This window comes from Rhinoraja longicauda, chromosome 41, assembly GCF_053455715.1.
Source record: "Rhinoraja longicauda isolate Sanriku21f chromosome 41, sRhiLon1.1, whole genome shotgun sequence".
Taxonomy (NCBI): Eukaryota; Metazoa; Chordata; class Chondrichthyes; order Rajiformes; family Arhynchobatidae; genus Rhinoraja; species Rhinoraja longicauda.
In genome coordinates, this window is record NC_135993.1 from 6,998,457 (window position 1) to 7,016,153 (window position 17,697).

At 50.5% G+C, this 17,697-nt stretch overlaps 1 protein-coding gene across 1 annotated transcript; it reads left to right on the top strand.

Moving 5' to 3' along the window:
• Window positions 1-4,975: 4,975 nt before the first annotated feature.
• Window positions 4,976-16,397, top strand: LOC144611810 (olfactomedin-4-like). The gene is made up of 5 exons (XM_078431077.1): window positions 4,976-5,035; window positions 9,095-9,247; window positions 12,095-12,304; window positions 14,061-14,208; window positions 15,592-16,397. Exons 1-5 carry the CDS (start codon window positions 4,976-4,978, stop codon window positions 16,395-16,397), a joined length of 1,377 nt encoding a protein of 458 aa, XP_078287203.1.
• The last annotated feature ends 1,300 nt before the right edge of the window (window positions 16,398-17,697 follow it).

The following is a 17,697-nucleotide window of genomic DNA, read 5'->3' on the forward strand; positions in this document are numbered from 1 at the left end:
AGGCTAATAAATACCTTCGATTTGTACCAGCATCTGCAGTTATTTTCTTATACTACTTGGCTAATGAAGTATGATTATGATTTGAAAGTTGTAAGAAAATAACTGCAGATGCTGGTACAAATCGAAGGTTTTTATTTCACAAAATGCTGGAGTAACTCAGCAGGTCAGGCAGCATCTCGGGAGAGAAGGAATGAAGAAGGGTCTCGACCCGAAACGTCACCCATTCCTTCTCTCCTGAGATGCTGCCTGACCTGCTGAGTTACTCCAGCATTTTGTGAAATAAATGATTTGAAAGTTAATCAGCTGCATCTTGACAGGCAAACTTTAATCAAAATCCAGGCAACAAAAGAAGTTATCATGTGCTGTGGCCTCCGAAGCACAGTTGTCACCTGGTGAGGGTTTATTGGTGATCCTGGTGTTTGATCTCATGTCTCAGTTTACACATCCAGCTAACTGCTGGCACCATTAACAGCAGAGGGAGATAACGTTGTGACGTGCTCACAGTGTCCTGGCTATATAATGGACGGCCTCTGTGGAATCATTTACTGCACTGGGTGTCAACACTCCACAAGATCGGCAAACACTTCTCACCCACTGACAGACCGGTAAGTCAAAGTCTTCACCGTTTCAGAAGCAGAGATTATCTGATCGAAGGTTTGCTCGGGCTTTCAACCTGGTGCAACGAACAGCAAGAACCCAGACCATGTAAATCAGCCCATTAGGACACCAAATGCTGGAGTAACTCAGCGGGACAGGCGGCATCCCTGGAGAGAAGGAACGGGTGACGTCCCGGGATCGAGACTCTTTCCTCCGACTGAGAGCCAGGGGAGAGGGAAGCGAGGGACATGGGGAAGAGCAAGGTGCGAAAAGGAGAGATCAAAAGGGGACAAAGATCACGGCAAATGTAGAGTAGATCATTGTTAGCTGGATAAGAAAATAACTGCAGATGCTGGTACAAATCGATTTATTCACAAAATGCTGGAGTAACTCAGCGGGTCAGGCAGCATCTCGGGAGAGAAGGAATGGGTGATGTTTCGGGTCGAGACCTTTCTCCAGACTGATGTCAGGGGGGCGGGACAAAGGAAGGATATAGGTGGAGACAGGAAGATAGAGGGAGATCTGGGAAGGAGGAGGGGAAGGGAGGGACAGAGGAACTATCTAAAGTTGGAGAAGTCAATGTTCATACCACTGGGCTGCAAACTGCCCAGGCGAAATATGAGGTGCTGTTCCTCCAATTTCCGGTGGGCCTCACTATGGCACTGGAGGAGGCCCATGACAGAAAGGTCAGACTGGGAGTGGGAGGGGGAGTTGAAGTGCTCAGCCACTGGGAGATCAGTTTGGTTAATGCGGACGGAGCGCAGGTGTTCAGCGAAGCGATCGCCGAGCCTGCGCTTGGTTACGCCGATGTAAATAAGTAAATAAGAGCAGCGGATGCAATAGATGAGGTTGGAGGAGGTGCAGGTGAACCTTTGTTTCACCTGGAAAGACTGTTTGGGTCCTTGGATGGAGTTGAGGGGGGAGGTAAAGGGACAGGTGTTGCATCTCGTGCGGTTGCAGGGGAAAGTTGCCGGGGGTTGGGGTGGTTTGGGTAGGAAGGGACGAGTGGACCAGGGAGTTTCGGAGGGAACGGTATCTGCGGAACGCAGAGAGGGGAGGGGATGGGAAGATATGGCCAGTGGTGGGGTCCCGTTGTAGGTGACGGAAATGTTGGTGGATGATATGTTGGATGCGCTGGCTGGTGGGGTGGAAGGTGAGAACGAGGGGGATTCTGTCCTTGTTGCGAGTGGGGGGAGGGGGAGCAAGAGCGGAGCTGCGGGATGTAGAAGAGACCCTAGTGAGAGCCTCATCTATAATGGAGGAGGGGAAGCCCCGTTTTCTGAAGAACGAGGACATCTCGGAAGCCCTAGTGTGAAACACCTCATCCCGGGCGCAGATGCGGCGTAGACGGAGGAATTGGGAGTAGGGGATAAACATTTTGCAGGGGACCGGGTGGGAAGAAGTGTAGTCCAGATAGCTGTGCGAGGCGGCTGTGCGAGTTGTTAGCTGGCCTTGGGGGAAGGTGTCTGCGAGACGTAAAAAGTAATATTTCAACAGGAGGGCGGTTAAACTAGTCGGAGAACTAGGATGGGGGAGGGATGGAGAGAGAGAGAGGGAAAGCATGGGTTACTTGAGGTTAGAGAAGTCAATATTCATACCGCTGGGTTGTCATGGGGTCAGGAGGGCAAGCTGTATCTCATAAGGTCATCAGTGATAGGAGCAAAATTAGGCCATTCGGCCCATCAAGTCTACCCCGCCATTCAATCATGGCTGATTTATCTCTCCCTCCTAACCCCATTCTCCTGCCTTCTCCCCATAACCCCTGACACCCGTACTAATCAAGAATCGACCTATCTCTGCCTTAAAAATATCCATTGACTTGGCCACCACAGCCTTCCGTGGCAATGAATTCCACAGATTCACCACAGGAATTGAGGGGAGTTAACCAGTATAATCACCCTCCGCTCTTTCAGTCTAGATGAAGGGTCCCGACCCGAAAGGTCGACTGGGTGTTCCCTCCACAGATGCTGCCTGACCCGCTGAGTTCCTCCGGCAGATTTTTGGTTTCCAGCTACTGTGGTCTCCAACGACCAACGATCCAAGATGGCGGCCAAGCCAGGCGACTGTTTGTGCGCTAGTCACAGACGTGGAATCTGCAATGATGCTGCTGGCCTTGCCGAGGCAGCGTGAGGTATAAATGGAGTCAATGGAAGGGGGGGCGCCATTGATACCACACGCTGCCTCGGCAAGGCCAGCAGCATAATCAAGGACGAGTCGCACCCCGGCCACTCCCGCTTCTCCCCTCTCCCATCAGGCAAAAGGTATAGAAGTGTGAAAATGCACACCTCCAGATTCAGGGACAGTTTCTTCCAAAGATACTAGAGGAACAAGATAGACCACTCGACCCTAAAAACCGTAGTATGTCACGACGGCCATTTTAGTAGGCAGAAACTTGCAGAAATATTTTTAAAGAAAAATAACAAAAATCTGTGAATTGATAGATGAGATATATACTGCATTTTAATGGTATCATCACACATACTGTTCCCCCAAACACTGATTACACTGCGAGAGGCAGAGCGAACGGTGGGTTTTGCTTACTAAAATGGCTCCTTTGCGGACTACACTTCAGTATAGGTTATTTCAATGGTGTGGTCCATCTTGTTCCTCTAGTATCTTTGGTTTCTTCCCGGCTGTTATCAGGCAACTGAACCATCCTACCACATCCAGAGAGCAATAGACAATAGACAATAGGTGCAGGAGTAGGCCATTCAGCCCTTCGAGCCAGCACCGCCATTCAATGCGATCATGGCTGATCACTCTCAATCAGTACCCCGTTCCTGCCTTCTCCCCATACCCCCTCACTCCGCTATCCTTAAGAGCTCTATCCAGCTCTCTTGAAAGCATCCAATGAACTGGCCTCCACTGCCTTCTGAGGCAGAGAATTCCACACCTTCACCACTCTCTGACTGAAAAAGTTCTTCCTCATCTCCGTTCTAAATGGCCTACCCCTTATTCTTAAACTGTGGCCCCTTGTTCTGGACTCCCCCAACATTGGGAACATGTTTCCTGCCTCTAATGTGTCCAATCCCCTAATTATCTTATATGTTTCAATAAGGTCCCCCCTCATCCCCCCTCAGCAGTCCTGAGCTACCATCTATCTCATTGGTGACCCTCGGACTATCTTTGATCGGACTTTGCTGGCTTTACCTTGCACTAAACATATTCCCTTATCATGTATCTGCACACTGTAAATGGCTCGATTGTAATCAGGTATTGTCTTTCTGCTGGCTGGTTGGCACGCAACAAAAGCTTTTCACTGTACCTCGGTACACGTGACAATAAACTACACTGAACTCACCACGCACTACAATCCCTCCACTTTTAAATCTCTACATCGACAGCAGCATTTCTTACTTTAACCGCACTTCTGATGCACTAAACGTCATTCACGATATTCCCTTCATCCTGTGTCTGTACACTGTGGATGGCCTGATTGTAATCATGCATTGTCTTTCCGCTGACGTGTTAGCAAGCAGCAAAAGCTTTTATAGACAATAGACAATAGGTGCAGGAGGAGGCCATTCGGCCCTTCGAGCCAGCAACGCCATTCAACGTGATCATGGCTGATCATTCTCAATCAGTACCCCGTTCCTGCCTTCTCCCCAGACCCCCTGACTCTGCTATCCTTATGAGCTCTGTCTAGCTCTCTCTTGAATGCATTCAGAGAATTGGCCTCCACTGCCTTCTGAGGCAGAGAATTCCACAGATTCACAACTCTCTGATTGAAAAGGTTTTTCCTCATCTCAGTTCTAAATGGCCGACCCCTTATTCTTAAACTGTGGCCCCTGGTTCTGGACTCCCCCAACATTGGGAACATGTTTCCTGCCTCTAACGTGTCCAACCCTTTAATAATCTTATACGTTTTGATAAGATCTCCTCTCATCCTTCTAAATTCCAGTGTATACAAGCCTAGTCGCTCCAGTCTTTTAACATATAACAGTCCCACCATTCCGGGAATTAACCTAGTAAACCTACGTTGCACGCCCTCAATAGCAAGAATATCCTTCCTCAAATTTGGAGACCAAAACTGCACACAGTACTCCAGGTGCAGTCTCACTAGGGCCCAGTACAACTGCAGAAGGACCTCTTTGCTCCTATACTCAACTCCCCTTGTTATGAAGGCCAACATTCCATTGGGTTTCTTCACTGCCTGCTGTACGTGCATGCTTCCTTTCAGTGACTGATGCACTAGGACACCCAGATCTCGTTGTACGTCCCCTTTTCCTAACTTTTCACTGTACCTCGGCACACGTGACGATAACCTAAACTCAAATGCTTCCGTTTCCATTCGGTGTGGTTTCCTGACTTTCTGGAGGGCCAGGTATTTAATCTCTTCTGAAACTCCTCCTTCTGCAGGTGAACGGGGAGGGAGATAATGGCGATATCGTTCCTACTTCTGATCGTGGCCATCTTGGAACCCACGGCGCAGACTTATGTGAGTTTGTTTCTCATTTTCACTTACCTGAAATAACCTTGTCCCCTTCACACCCCCCCCCCCCCCCCCCCCCTTCTCCCCAGTTCTTTCTGTGTTTGAGTAAAGTGAAGTTCACTGTGACTGACGAATGCACAAGAGCCGTCAATCTCCTCCAGGCTGTGTCTCCAAGACTGTTCTGGTCAATGCAACACAACACGCAGAAGAAGGGTCTCGACCCGAAACGTCACCCATTCCTTCTCTCCACACACGCTGCCTGTCCCGCTGAGTTACTCCAGCATTTTGTGTCTACTCACAAAATGCTGGAGTAACTCAGCGGGTCAGGCAGCATCTCGGGAGAGAAGGAATGGGTGACGTTTCGGGTCGAGACCCTTCTTCAGACTGATGTCAGGGGGGCGGGACAAAGGAAGGATATAGGTGGAGACAGGAAGATAGAGGTAAAACTGGGAAGGGGAGGGGAAGAGAGGGACAGAGGAACTATCTAAAGTTGGAGAAGTCAATGTTCATAGAAACATAGAAACATAGAAAATAGGTGCAGGAGTAGGCCATTCGGCCCTTCGAGCCTGCACCGCCATTCAATATTATCATGGCTGATCATCCAGCTCAGTAACCTGTACCTGCCTTCTCTCCATACCCCCTGATCTCTTTAGCAAAAAGGGCCAAATCTAACTCCCTCTTAAATATAGCCAATGAACTGGCCTCAACTACCTTCTGTGGCAGAGAATTCCACAGACTCACCACTCTCTGTGTGAAGAAATGTTTTCTCATCTCGGTCCTGAAAGACTTCCCCCTTATCCTTAAGCTGTGACCCCTGGTTCTGGACTCCCCCAACATCGGGATCAATCTTCCCGCATCTAGCCTCTCCAACCCCTTAAGAATGTTATATGTTTCTATAAGATCCCCCCAAGCTGCCCAAGCGAAATATGAGGTGCTGTTCCTCCAATTTGCAGTGGGCCTCACTGTGACACTGGAGGAGGCCCATGACAGAAAGGTCAGAGTGGGAGGGGGAGTTGAAGTGCTCAGCCACCGGGAGATCAGGTTGGTTAAGGCGGACTGAGCGAAGGTGTTGAGCGAAACGATCGCTGAGCCCGCGTTTGGTTTCGCCGATGGAAACCTTTGATTTGTAGCGGCATCTGCAGTTATTTTCTTACACCAGCATTTTGTGTTTATCTCTGCAATTTCTTGCGGTCTTGGGTGGTGCTGTTCCCAAACCGAGCTGTGGTGCATCCCGATAAGATGCTTTCTACGGCACATCTGTCGGTGTTGGTGAGAGTTGTAGAAGGGGATGTATAGGAAGGGGCCGGGCAGCACACGGCCGCAGTACGTGCCGGCAGTAGCCGTTAGCCAAGGAGAAGTGTCTAGTGCCTCTCGCGTTCACTAAATGTAAATCGTCTGCCCTGAACAACTCTTTACTCAGGAAGACTAGATAACGTTTAGCTCCTTTCCACCCTCTTGTGGCCAAAAGAAGAATCTGCAACACTCAGTCAGTCTGAAGAAGGGTCTCGACCCGAAACGTCACCCATTCCTTCTCTCCAGAGATGCTGCCTGACCCGCTGAGTTACTCCAGCACTTTGTGTCTATCTGCAACCACAACCAGACTGTCTGGGTGGAAATGCCTGACTACACACGGTGTGAAGCAAACTAGCCCCTTCTTCCCCTGTAATGTGTCAGACTGTAACGTTCGTCTTGTGCTAAAGGACTGAATGCTTCCTGAGCTTTTTATATACAGATGTTCAGTTTGGCTGAGATAGACACAAAATGCTGGAGTAACTCAGCAGGTCAGGCAGCATCTCTGGAGAAAAGGAGTAGGTGACATTTTGGGTCAGAACTAGGGTTGCCAAATGTCCCGTATCAGCCGGGACATCCCGTATTTTGGGCTAAATTAGTTTGTCCCGCCCTCGTCCCGTATTAGTAGGGTTGCCAACTTCCTCACTCCCAAATACGGGACAAAGGGTGACGTCACCGCCCCGCGCCCCACGTGACCTCACCCAGCCAGCGGCCACGTGCTACGCAACCCGCCTCCCGGCCCGGGCGGCCGCCATTGGTGGAGCGGGAGCACGTGGCCGCTGGCTGGGTGAGGTCACGTGGGGCGCGGGGCGATGACGTTACCTTGTCCCCTATTTGGGAGCGAGGAAGTTGGCAACCCTTCCTCAGACTGGAAATTACTCCAGCTCTTTGTATCGATCTTTGGTATAAACCAGCGTCTGTAGTTCCTTCCTTGCAGTCGTTTACTTTGGTTTAGTTTTGTTTATTATTGTCACGTGTACCCTCCCATTGGCAGTTTTATCCTTCACCCCACCAAGGCTCAATGGCCTCAGCCTTGCCCCCTCTCCCACTAGGCTTGTATACACTGGAATTTAGAAGGATGAGAGGAGATCTTATCGAAACGTATAAGTTTATTAAGGGGTTGGACACGTTAGAGGCAGGAAACATGTTCCCAATGTTGGGGGAGTCCAGAACAAGGAGCCACAGTTTAAGAATAAGGGGTAGGCCATTTAGAACGGAGATGAGGAAAAACTTTTTCAGTCAGAGAGTTGTGAATCTGTGGAATTCTCTGCCTCAGAAGGCAGTGGAGGCCAATTCTCTGAATGCATTCAAGAGAGAGCTGGATAGAGCTCTTAAGGATAGCGGAGTTAGAGGGTATGGGGAGAAGGCAGGAACGGGGTACTGATTGAGAATGATCAGCCATGATCACATTGAATGGCGGTGCTGGCTTGAAGGGCCGAATGGCCTCCTCCTGCACCTATTGTCTTTTGTCTATTGTCTAACTATGGTGTCACTGTGTGGTGAGCAGGCTCAGAAGGCTGAGGAAGTTTGGCGTGTCCCCTGCGACCCTCACCAACCTCCACAGATGCACCGGAGAAAGCATGTTATCGGGATGCATCACAGCACGGTTTGGCAACAGCTCCATCCAAGGCCGCAAGAAATCTCAGCGAATTGTGGACGCAGCCCAGACCATCACACAAAGCAACCTCCCTTCCACTGACTCCAACTACACCTCACGCTGCCTCGGCAAGGCCAGCAGCATCATCAAGGACCAGTCTCACCCCGGCCACTCCCTCTTCTCCCCTCTCCCATCAGGCAAGAGGTGCAGAAGTGTGAAAACACACACCTCCAGATTCAGGGACAGTTTCTTCCCAGCTGTTATCAGGCAACTGAACTACCCTACCACAACCAGAGAACAGTGCTGAACTACTATCCACCTCTTTGATTAACCTTGGTCGGACTTTGCTGGCTTTACCTTGCACTAAACATTATTACCTTATCATGTATCTATACACTGCGTAAATGGGTCAATTGTAATCATGTGTTGTCTTTCTGCTGACTGGTTATAGACAATAGGTGCAGGAGGAGGCCATTCGGCCCTTCGAGCCAGCACCGCCATTCAATGTGATCATGGCTGATCATTCTCAATCAGTACCCCGTTCCTGCCTTCTCCCCATACTCCCTGACTCCGCTATCCTTAAGAGCTCTATCCAGCTCTCTCTTGAATGCATTCAGTTAATTGGCCTCCACTGCCTTCTGAGGCAGAGAATTCCACAGATTCACAACTCTCTGACTGAAAAAGTTTTTCCTCATCTCAGTTCTAAATGGCCTACCCCTTATTCTTAAACTGTGGCCCCTTGTTCTGGACTCCCCCAACATTGGGAACATGTTTCCTGCCTCTAACGTGTCCAACCCCTTAATAATCTTATACGTTTCGATAAGATCTCCTCTCATCCTTCTAAATTCCGGTGTATACAAGCCTAGTCGCTCCAGTCTTTCACCATATGATAGTCCCGCCATTCCGGGAATTAACCTAGTAAACCTATGCTGCACGCCCTCAATAGCAAGAATATCCTTCCTCAAATTTGGAGACCAAAACTGCACACAGTACTCCTGGTGCGGTCTCCTTGGGCAACAAAAGCTTTTCACTGTACCTCGGTACACATGACAATAAACTAAACTGAAACTGAAGCTGAAACTGAGATGCTAATGTAACTGAACGGGAATTACTCAGGAACGGGAATGCACCACCAGAATCTTTGCTCTGCTATTAACCCAATGTTGATGTGGTTACAGACCTCCAAGGTTGCCAATGGGACCGTTAACAGTGATGGAGTGTGTGTCTGCTCAGTGATACTGCCCGACACCACGTTCCCAGCGGATAAAATGGAATATCTGGAAGAAACAACATCGGAACTCAATATCAGTGTCCAGGCCGAAATCACCAAGGTATGCACAAATCTAGCATTTATTTTGAGAACACTAGAATATGAAAACAGGGATGTCTTATAAGGTCTGAAGAAGGGTCTCGATCCAAAACGTCACCCATTCCTACCCTCCAGAGATGCCGCCTGTCCCGCTGAGTTACTCCAGCATTTTGTGTCCATCTTCGATGCTTTATAAGACCCTGGTCAGATGGCATTTGGAGTATTGAGAACAATTTTGGGCCCCTTAACTCAGGAAGGGTGTGCTGGCTCTGGAGAGGATCCAGAGGAGGTTTACAAGAATGATCCCAGGAATGATTGGGTTGATATGTGATGATCGTTCAATGGCAAGTCAATGGATGTTGGGAGCAGGGCCGTCTTAACGCATGGGCCTGATGGGCACTTGCCCGGGGCCCCACGAGCATAGGGGCCCCATGCTGATCTGTGTATGTTAAGTGACTTGCAATAAATAAATACTATTTTAAAAATGTAGGTTCAATAAGTTCTTTTTTCGCAACATTTTCGGTCCCTAAGTGCTTCTCACAGCGATCTGTTTCGCAACAATTAGCTCCCTAAGTGCTTTGCTTTTCCATCCCTAAGTGCTTCTCACAGTGATCTGTAAGTGCTTTTCGCAACAATGTAGCACCCTAAGTCCATCGCTAAGTGCTTTTCGGTAAGTGCTTTTCGCCGGCACGACAGGGGGGGGCTGGTAGGGAAAGGGGGGGTGGGGGAGAGTAACGGTAGGGGCCCCAGTACACTGCTTTGCCCAGGGGCCCATAATGCTGTAAAAACGGCCCTGGTTGGGAGGCCAAGTCAATGGATATTCTTAAGGTGGAGATAGATAGATTCTTGGCTAGTACGGGTGTCAGGGGTTATGGCGGAGAAGGCAGGAGAATGGTTGGTGAGAGGGTGATTCACTTGCAACTGGGAAAGAACTGTCTCTGAATCTTGAAACTTGCATTTTCACGCTTCTGTATAGGGTTGCCAACATCCTCATTCCCAAATACAGGACAAGGTGACGTCACCGCCCCTGCGCCCCACGTGACCTCACCCAGCCGGCGGCCACGTGCTCCCGCTCCACCAATGGCGGCCGCCATTGAAACGTATAAGATCGTGAGGGGCCTTGATCGGGTGGATGCGCTAAAGATGTTTCCGATGATCGGGGAGACCAGAACTAGGGGGCATAGTCTTAGAATAAGAGGGGGCTCTTTTAAAACTGAGATGAGGAGAAACCTCTTCACTCAGAGGGTGGTTGGTCTGTGGAATTCGCTGCCTCAGGGAGCTGTGGAAGCAGGAACGTTAAATAAATTTAAAACGGAAATAGATTGTTTTTTAATAGACAAGGGAATTAGGGGTTACGGGGAGCGGGCAGGGAAGTGGACATGAGCTATGGTTAGTATAGTAAGACCTGAGTAATCTCCTGGACAAGTTTCGATCGCCTAGCTTGGGGTCGGAGAGGAATTTCCAGGATTTTTTTCCCAAATTGGCCTGGGTTTTTATCCTGTTTTTCGCCTCTCCCAGGAGATCACATGGTTCTTTTGGGTGGGAAGAAGGGCGATAGTGGGAAGGGGGTTGGGGTGGGATCAGCCATGAACGTATTGAATGGCGGAGCGGGCTCGAGGGGCCGGTTGGCCTACTCCTGCTCCTATTTTCTTGTGTTCTTGTGTCACGTGGGGTCGCGGGGCAGTGACGTCACCCTTTGTCCCTTATTTGGGAGCGAGGAAGTTGGCAACCCTACTAACTCGGGGCAAGGGCATGACAAACTAATTTAGCCCAAAATACGGGATGTCCCGGCTAACACGGGACAGTTGGCGACCCTACTTCTGTATCTTTTGCCTGACGGGAGAGGGGAGAAGAGGGAGTGAGCCTGGTCCTTGGATCATGCTGTTGGCCTTGACGAGGCAGCGTGAAGCCTTTACAGGAATGGTTACACATTGGATCAACACCTACTCATTCTAACAACAGCTGCACAATACAGGGATGCTGACACATCACAACAAGGTTGTGGATAAAAGAGAAAGCCAAATTCAAAATGTAGGCCTTTTATTTTGAGATGTAAACGGCTCTCCATTCTCCATTATCTGAATGGTGTCAAGTTAGGAAGAGGGGATGTTCAACGAGATCTGGGTGTCCTAGTGCATCAGTCACTGAAAGGAAGCATGCAGGTACAGCAGGCAGTGAAGAAAGCCAATGGAATGTTGGCCTTCGTAACAAGAGGAGTTGAGTATAGGAGCAAAGAGGTCCTTCTACAGTTGTACCGGGCCCTGGTGAGACCGCACCTGGAGTACTGTGTGCAGTTTTGGTCTCCAAATTTGAGGAAGGATATTCTTGCTATTGAGGGCGTGCAGCGTAGGTTCACTAGGTTAATTCCCGGAATGGCGGGACTGTCGTATGTTGAAAGGCTGGAGCGATTAGGCTTGTATACACTGGAATTTAGAAGGATGAGGGGGGATCTTATTGAAACATATAAGATAATTAGGGGATTGGACACATTAGAGGCAGGAAACATGTTCCCAATGTTGGGGGAGTCCAGAACAAGGGGCCACAGTTTAAGAATAAGGGGTAGGCCATTTAGAACGGAGATGAGGAAGAACTTTTTCAGTCAGAGAGTGGTGAAGGTGTGGAATTCTCTGCATCAGAAGGCAGTGGAGGCCAGTTCGTTGGATGCTTTCAAGAAAGAGCTGGATAGAGCTCTTAAGGATAGCGGAGTGAGGGGGTATGGGGAGAAGGCAGGAACGGGGTACTGATTGAGAGTGATCAGCCATGATCGCATTGAATGGCGGTGCTGGCTCGAAGGGCTGAATGGCCGACTGCTGCACCTATTGTCTATTGTCTATTGAAGGTGAGTGTAACTCACGGGTGTTGTCCGCAGGTGAAGGAATACGGGCAGATTCTGTCGGTTCTGACGTCCAGGCTGGTGAACCTGACCCGGCGGGTGGAGAGCATCGAGACCGGGGGCTTCTACACCCAGCTCGACTTTGAGCTGCTCAAGCTGGAGATACGAGAGCTGGTGTCCCTCACCGCCCAGCTGAATGCCACGCTCAACGGGAGCAACACCATCATCAACCAGCTCTACAAAGAGGTCAGGAGCATCGCCCACAGGAACATGATTCAATTTACTGCACCTAGGGGTTGCCAACTATCTCACTCCCAAATAAGGGACGAGGCGACGTCGCCGCCCCGCGCCCCATGTGACCTCATCCAGCCAGTGGCCACATGCTCCCACTCCACCAATGGAGGGCGCCTGGGCCGGGAGGCGGGTTGCTAGGCAACCTCTGTTAGGCGGTGCCCGGGCCTACTGTCCAGACCTACACTGTCCAGACCTACACTGTCTGGGCCTACACTGTCTGGGCCTACACTGTCCAGACTTACAGTGTCCGGGCCTACAGTATCTGGGCCTACAGCGTCCGGGCCTACAGCGTCCGGGCCTACAGCGTCCGGGCCTAAAGCGTCCGGGCCTACAGCGTCCGGGCCTACCGCGTCAGGGCCTACCGCGTCAGGGCCTACAGCGTCCGGGCCTACAGCGTCCGGGCCTACAGCGTCCGGGCCTACAGCGTCCGGGCCTACAGTGTCCGGGCCTTCAGCATCCGGGCCTTCAGCGTCCGGGCCTACAGCACCCCCGCGGCCTAATACGGGACAAGGGCGGTCCCGCACAGGACAAACCAATTTAGCCCAAAATACAGGAAGTCCCGGCTAATACGGACCAGTTGGCAACCCTAACTGCACCACTCTTCTCTATCCTAAAAACATACACAAAGTGCTGGAGGACCTCAGCGGGTCAGGCAACATCTCTGGAGTTTAGAGTTCAGAGATACAGTGTGGAAACAGACCCTTCGGGCCACTGAATCCGTGCCAACCAGCGACCGCCCCTACACTCGTTCTATCCTGCACTGGGGACAATTTCACAGCAGACAATTAACCTACAAATCCGCACATCTTTGGAATGTGGGAGGAAACCGGAGCACCTGGAGAAAACCCAGCTCTAAACTGAGTTCAGGAGGACACACTTCACACACTCGATTCTGCTTGTGTCCAGGAGACCCGGGTTCAAAACTGATGAGGGGTGCTGTCTGTACGGAGTTTGTACGTTCTCCCTGAGACCGCGTCGGTTTTCTCCGGGTGCCCCGATTTCCTTCCACACTCCAAAGACGTGCGGGCTTGTGGGTTAATTGGCCTGTGTAAAATTGCTCCTACTGTGTAGGATTGGAAACATAAAACTAGTGTGCGGGTGATTGCTGGTCGGCACGGACTCGATGGGCTGAAGGGCCTGTTTCCACGCTGTATTGCTAAACTAAACACACCTCACAAACCCGATTCACTCGAGTCTAGAGTTGGTGTTTCATTCTTGGTGGAAGGTGGCACAGCTGCCAGAGCCCCATGGGTTTCAGGGCTCTCACAGCGCCAGAGACCCGAGTTCGATCCTACCCTCGGGTGAAGTCAATAGACAATAGGTGCAGGAGGAGGCCATTCGGCCCTTCGAGCCAGCACCGCCATTCAATGCGATCATGGCTGATCATACTCAATCAGTACCCCGTTCCTGCCTTCTCCCTATACCCCCTGACTCCGCTATCCTTAAGAGCTCTATCTAGCTCTCTCTTGAATGCATTAAGAGAATTGGCCTCCACTGCCTTCTGAGGCAGAGAATTCCACAGATTCACAACTGAAAAAGTTTTTCCTCATCTCCGTTCTAAATGGCCTACCCCTTATTCTTAAACTGTGTGGCCCCTGGTTCTGGACTCCCCCAACATCGGGAACATGTTTCCTTTCTCTAACGTGTCCAACCCCTTAATAAGTCAGTTGTGTAATCCTCCTCCTCCAGCGTTCCCTTTGTGTTTCAGATCGAGAACATGTCCCTCATCGTCCACCAGCTGGAATCGCACGACACGAACAACGTGCTGCAAATCCGGAAGGACATGGCGGCCCTGAGGGAGCGGCTGGAGGAGTGTGAGCAGGAGCAGGCCGTAACCCCTCCACCCATCGACTACGGTCAGTTATCCAACACCACGCGCGGCCCCACAGTGACCGGGGAGGGAGGCACTGACCACCTGAGTCAGGACGTCTGTTACACTAACCGTAACACAATGACGTCACTGACTCGGGTCGCCAACTGTCCCGTATTAGCCGGGACATCCCGTATTTTGGGCTCAATTGGTTTGTCCCGTACGGGACCGCCCTTAGAAACATAGAATCATAGAAAATAGGTGCAGGAGTAGGCCATTCGGCCCTTCGAGCCTGCACCGCCATTCAATATGATCATGGCTGATCATCCAACTCAGTATCCTGTACCTGCCTTCTCTCCATACCCCCTGATCCCTTTAGCCACAAGGGCCACATCTAACTCCCTCTTAAATATAGCCAATGAACTGGCCTCAACTACCTTCTGTGGCAGAGAATTCCACAGACTCACCACTCTCTGTGTGAAGAAATGTTTTCTCATCTCGGTCCTAAAAGACTTCCCCCTTTTCCTTAGGCTGTGACCCCTGGTTCTGGACTTCCCCAACATCGGGAATAATCTTCCCGCATCTAGCCTCTCCAACCCCTTGTCCCGTATTAGGCCCGGGGGCCGCTGTCGGCCGGGACAGTGTAGGCTAACGGAGTGTGTTCGGGGAGCAGGGCCGAGTGTGTTCGCCTCACGGAGGTTGCGTAGCGATCCGCCTCCCGGCCCGGGCGGCCGCCATTGGTGGAGCGGGAACACGTGTCCGCTGGCTGGTTGAGGTCAGGTGGGGCGCGGGGCGATGACGTCACCTTTTGTCCCTTATTTGGGAGTTCAAAAGTTGGCAACCCCAGTGGAACGTGCTGCCAGGGCTAGTGGTGAAGGCAGATACGAGAGTGGTGTTCAAAAGGCTTTTAAACGCGCACATAGATAGGCAGGGAATGGAGGGATATGGATTGCATGCAGGCAGACGAGATTAGTTTATCTTGGCAAAATGTTCGGCAGAGACATTGTGGGCCAGAGGGCCTGTGCCGTTATACAGATAGACACAAAATGCTGGAATAACTCAGCGGGACAGGCAGCATCTTTAAAGAGAAGGAATGGGTGATGTTTTGAGTCGTGACCCTTCTTCAGACTTCTTCAGGTACATGGATAGGACAGGCTTGGAGGGATATGAACCAAATGCAGGCAGGTGGGACTAGTGTAGCTGGGACATGTGGGCACGTTGGGCCGCAGGGCCTGTTTCCATGCTGTATCACTCTACCTGTCACCTATGTGGAAACATTGGTATTGTTGCCTTTTCTAATTTAATTTAATTTTAGATGTATATACTGTGTACTGTATGTGTATTCTAATGGACCATGAGTCTGCTTAATAATTTTTTTTAATAATAATAATAATATGACTCCAAATGTCTCGTTTCGATTTCTTAACAGGGAGTTGCAATCATGGCGGCCTACTTAATATAAGCGAACCTTTCATTGTGCAACAGAACTGGATGGGGTCGAGATACCAAAGTGGGGCATGGGGAAAAGAGCCCCTTCCCACTGGACAGGAGACGTATTTTGTGGCTCCCTCAATTGGGGGATCTTCATTAGAAACCTTCCGTCTCTACTCCTCTTATGACGATTTACTGCTCCTCCAAAATGGGACTGATAGGAGGCCCGGGAATTATGACTACTACAGTACTGTACAGGGGGGGGGGGTGGTTTTGTACAATAACTCTTTGTACTACAACAGTTACCAAAGCAGGAGGATGTGCAGGTACAACATAGATACAGGGACCACCATGAAAAGGACTCTGGATAACGCGGGCTATAACAACCGGTTCTCATACTACAACGAGAACTACCAGGACATGGACTTTGCTGTCGACGAATACGGCCTTTGGGTCATTTACTCCACTGAGGAGCATGCTGGGAATATGGTTCTCAGCAAAATCAACACGGCCGACTTCACCGTAGGGAGGACCTGGGTCACCAGGCAGCTCAAACCCGGCGTCTCCAATGCCTTCATGATCTGCGGGGTGCTGTACGCCATTAGGCCTTTGAGCACACGGTCGGAGGAGATCTTCTACACGTTTGACACCAGGACGGGCGAGGAAGGCAGGGCCGCCGTCAGGATGGAGAAGGTGAAGGAGACGCTGCGCAGTGTCAGCTACAACCCGTCCGATCACAAGCTGTACGTGTACAACGACGGCTATCAGGTCTCCTACGATGTGACGTTTAAACCGGAACAATAGTCGGCCGCCAGTTGAAGTGGAATTCCTGATGACCGACTTCTCCTGACCTATCTTCCATGTTTCTACGTTTCCATGTCACGCTGCACAGAAACAGGCTCTTTAGCCCACTGAGTCCTCCCTCTACTAATCCCATAGAGTCACACAGCATGGGACTGGCCCATCGGCCCGACTTGCCCTTGCCAACCAAGATCAATAAGCACAGAACATGGTCGATGCTATCAGTAATATGCAGTTATGCCAGGTATCGCTAATTAACGATGCATACAGTCTCTTGCCCAGAGTAGGGGAATCGAGGACCAGAGGACATAGGTTTAAGATGAAGAGGAAAAGATTTAATAGGAATCTGAGGGGTAATTCTTTCACACAGAGGGTGGTGGGTGTATGGAACAAGCTGCCAGAGGAGGTAGTTGAGGCTGGGACTATCCCAACCTTTCAGTAGCAGTTAGGCAGACGCATGGAAAGGTCAAGTATGTCCTCTCCACATCCACTCAAGCCAGCTTCTTCCAACTTCGAACCATAGCTAAAATCAAACCTTTCCTCCAATTCGACGACACAGAAAAAATCATTCACGCTTTCATTTCCTCCCGCCTAGACTACTACAACTCCCTATACACTGGGATCAGCCAATCTTCCCTGTCCCGCCTGCAACTGGTCCAAAACGCCGCAGCGAGACTCCTGACGGGTACCCGTAAAAGGGACCACATCACCCCGATTCTGGCCTCTCTCCACTGGCTCCCTGTACGGTACAGAATCAACTTCAAGCTCCTCCTATTCACGTATAAAGCCCTAAATGGACATTCCCCCCCCTACATCAAAAATCTTCTAACCCCCCTCTCTAACTCCAGGTCCCTCAGGTCGGCCGACTTGGGGCTACTCACTATCCCGCGGTCTAGGCTTAAGCTCAGGGGTGACCGCGCTTTTGCGGTTGCAGCTCCTAGACTGTGGAACAGCATCCCTCTCCCCATCAGAACTGCCCCCTCCATCGACTCCTTTAAGTCCAGGCTCAAAACCTATTTCTACTCCCTAGCGTTTGAGGCTCATTGAGGAGGCGCTGTGAACTGTTTGCGTGCTACTGTATGTTTCATTTTTTTCCTTAGTACCTAATCAGATGTACAGCACTTTGGTCAACGTGGGTTGTTTTTAAATGTGCTATACAAATAAAATTGACTTGACTTGACTTGACTCTATCCAGGCCTTTCACTATTCTATTATGTACATGGTGTAGATAGAGCGGCTTTGGAGGGAGCAAACGCTGACAGGTGGGACTAGTGTAGCTGGGACATGTTGGCACCAAGTTGGG

Bases quoted from the DNA above. Each gene is read 5' to 3' on its own strand.
- LOC144611810 (XM_078431077.1), top strand. From the start codon at position 4,976: ATGGCGATATCGTTCCTACTTCTGATCGTGGCCATCTTGGAACCCACG. The intron at 5,036-9,094 runs GTGAGTTTGTTT...ATGTGGTTACAG, and splicing joins AACCCACGGCGCAGACTTAT to ACCTCCAAGGTTGCCAATGG. The intron at 9,248-12,094 runs GTATGCACAAAT...TGTTGTCCGCAG, and splicing joins TCCAGGCCGAAATCACCAAG to GTGAAGGAATACGGGCAGAT.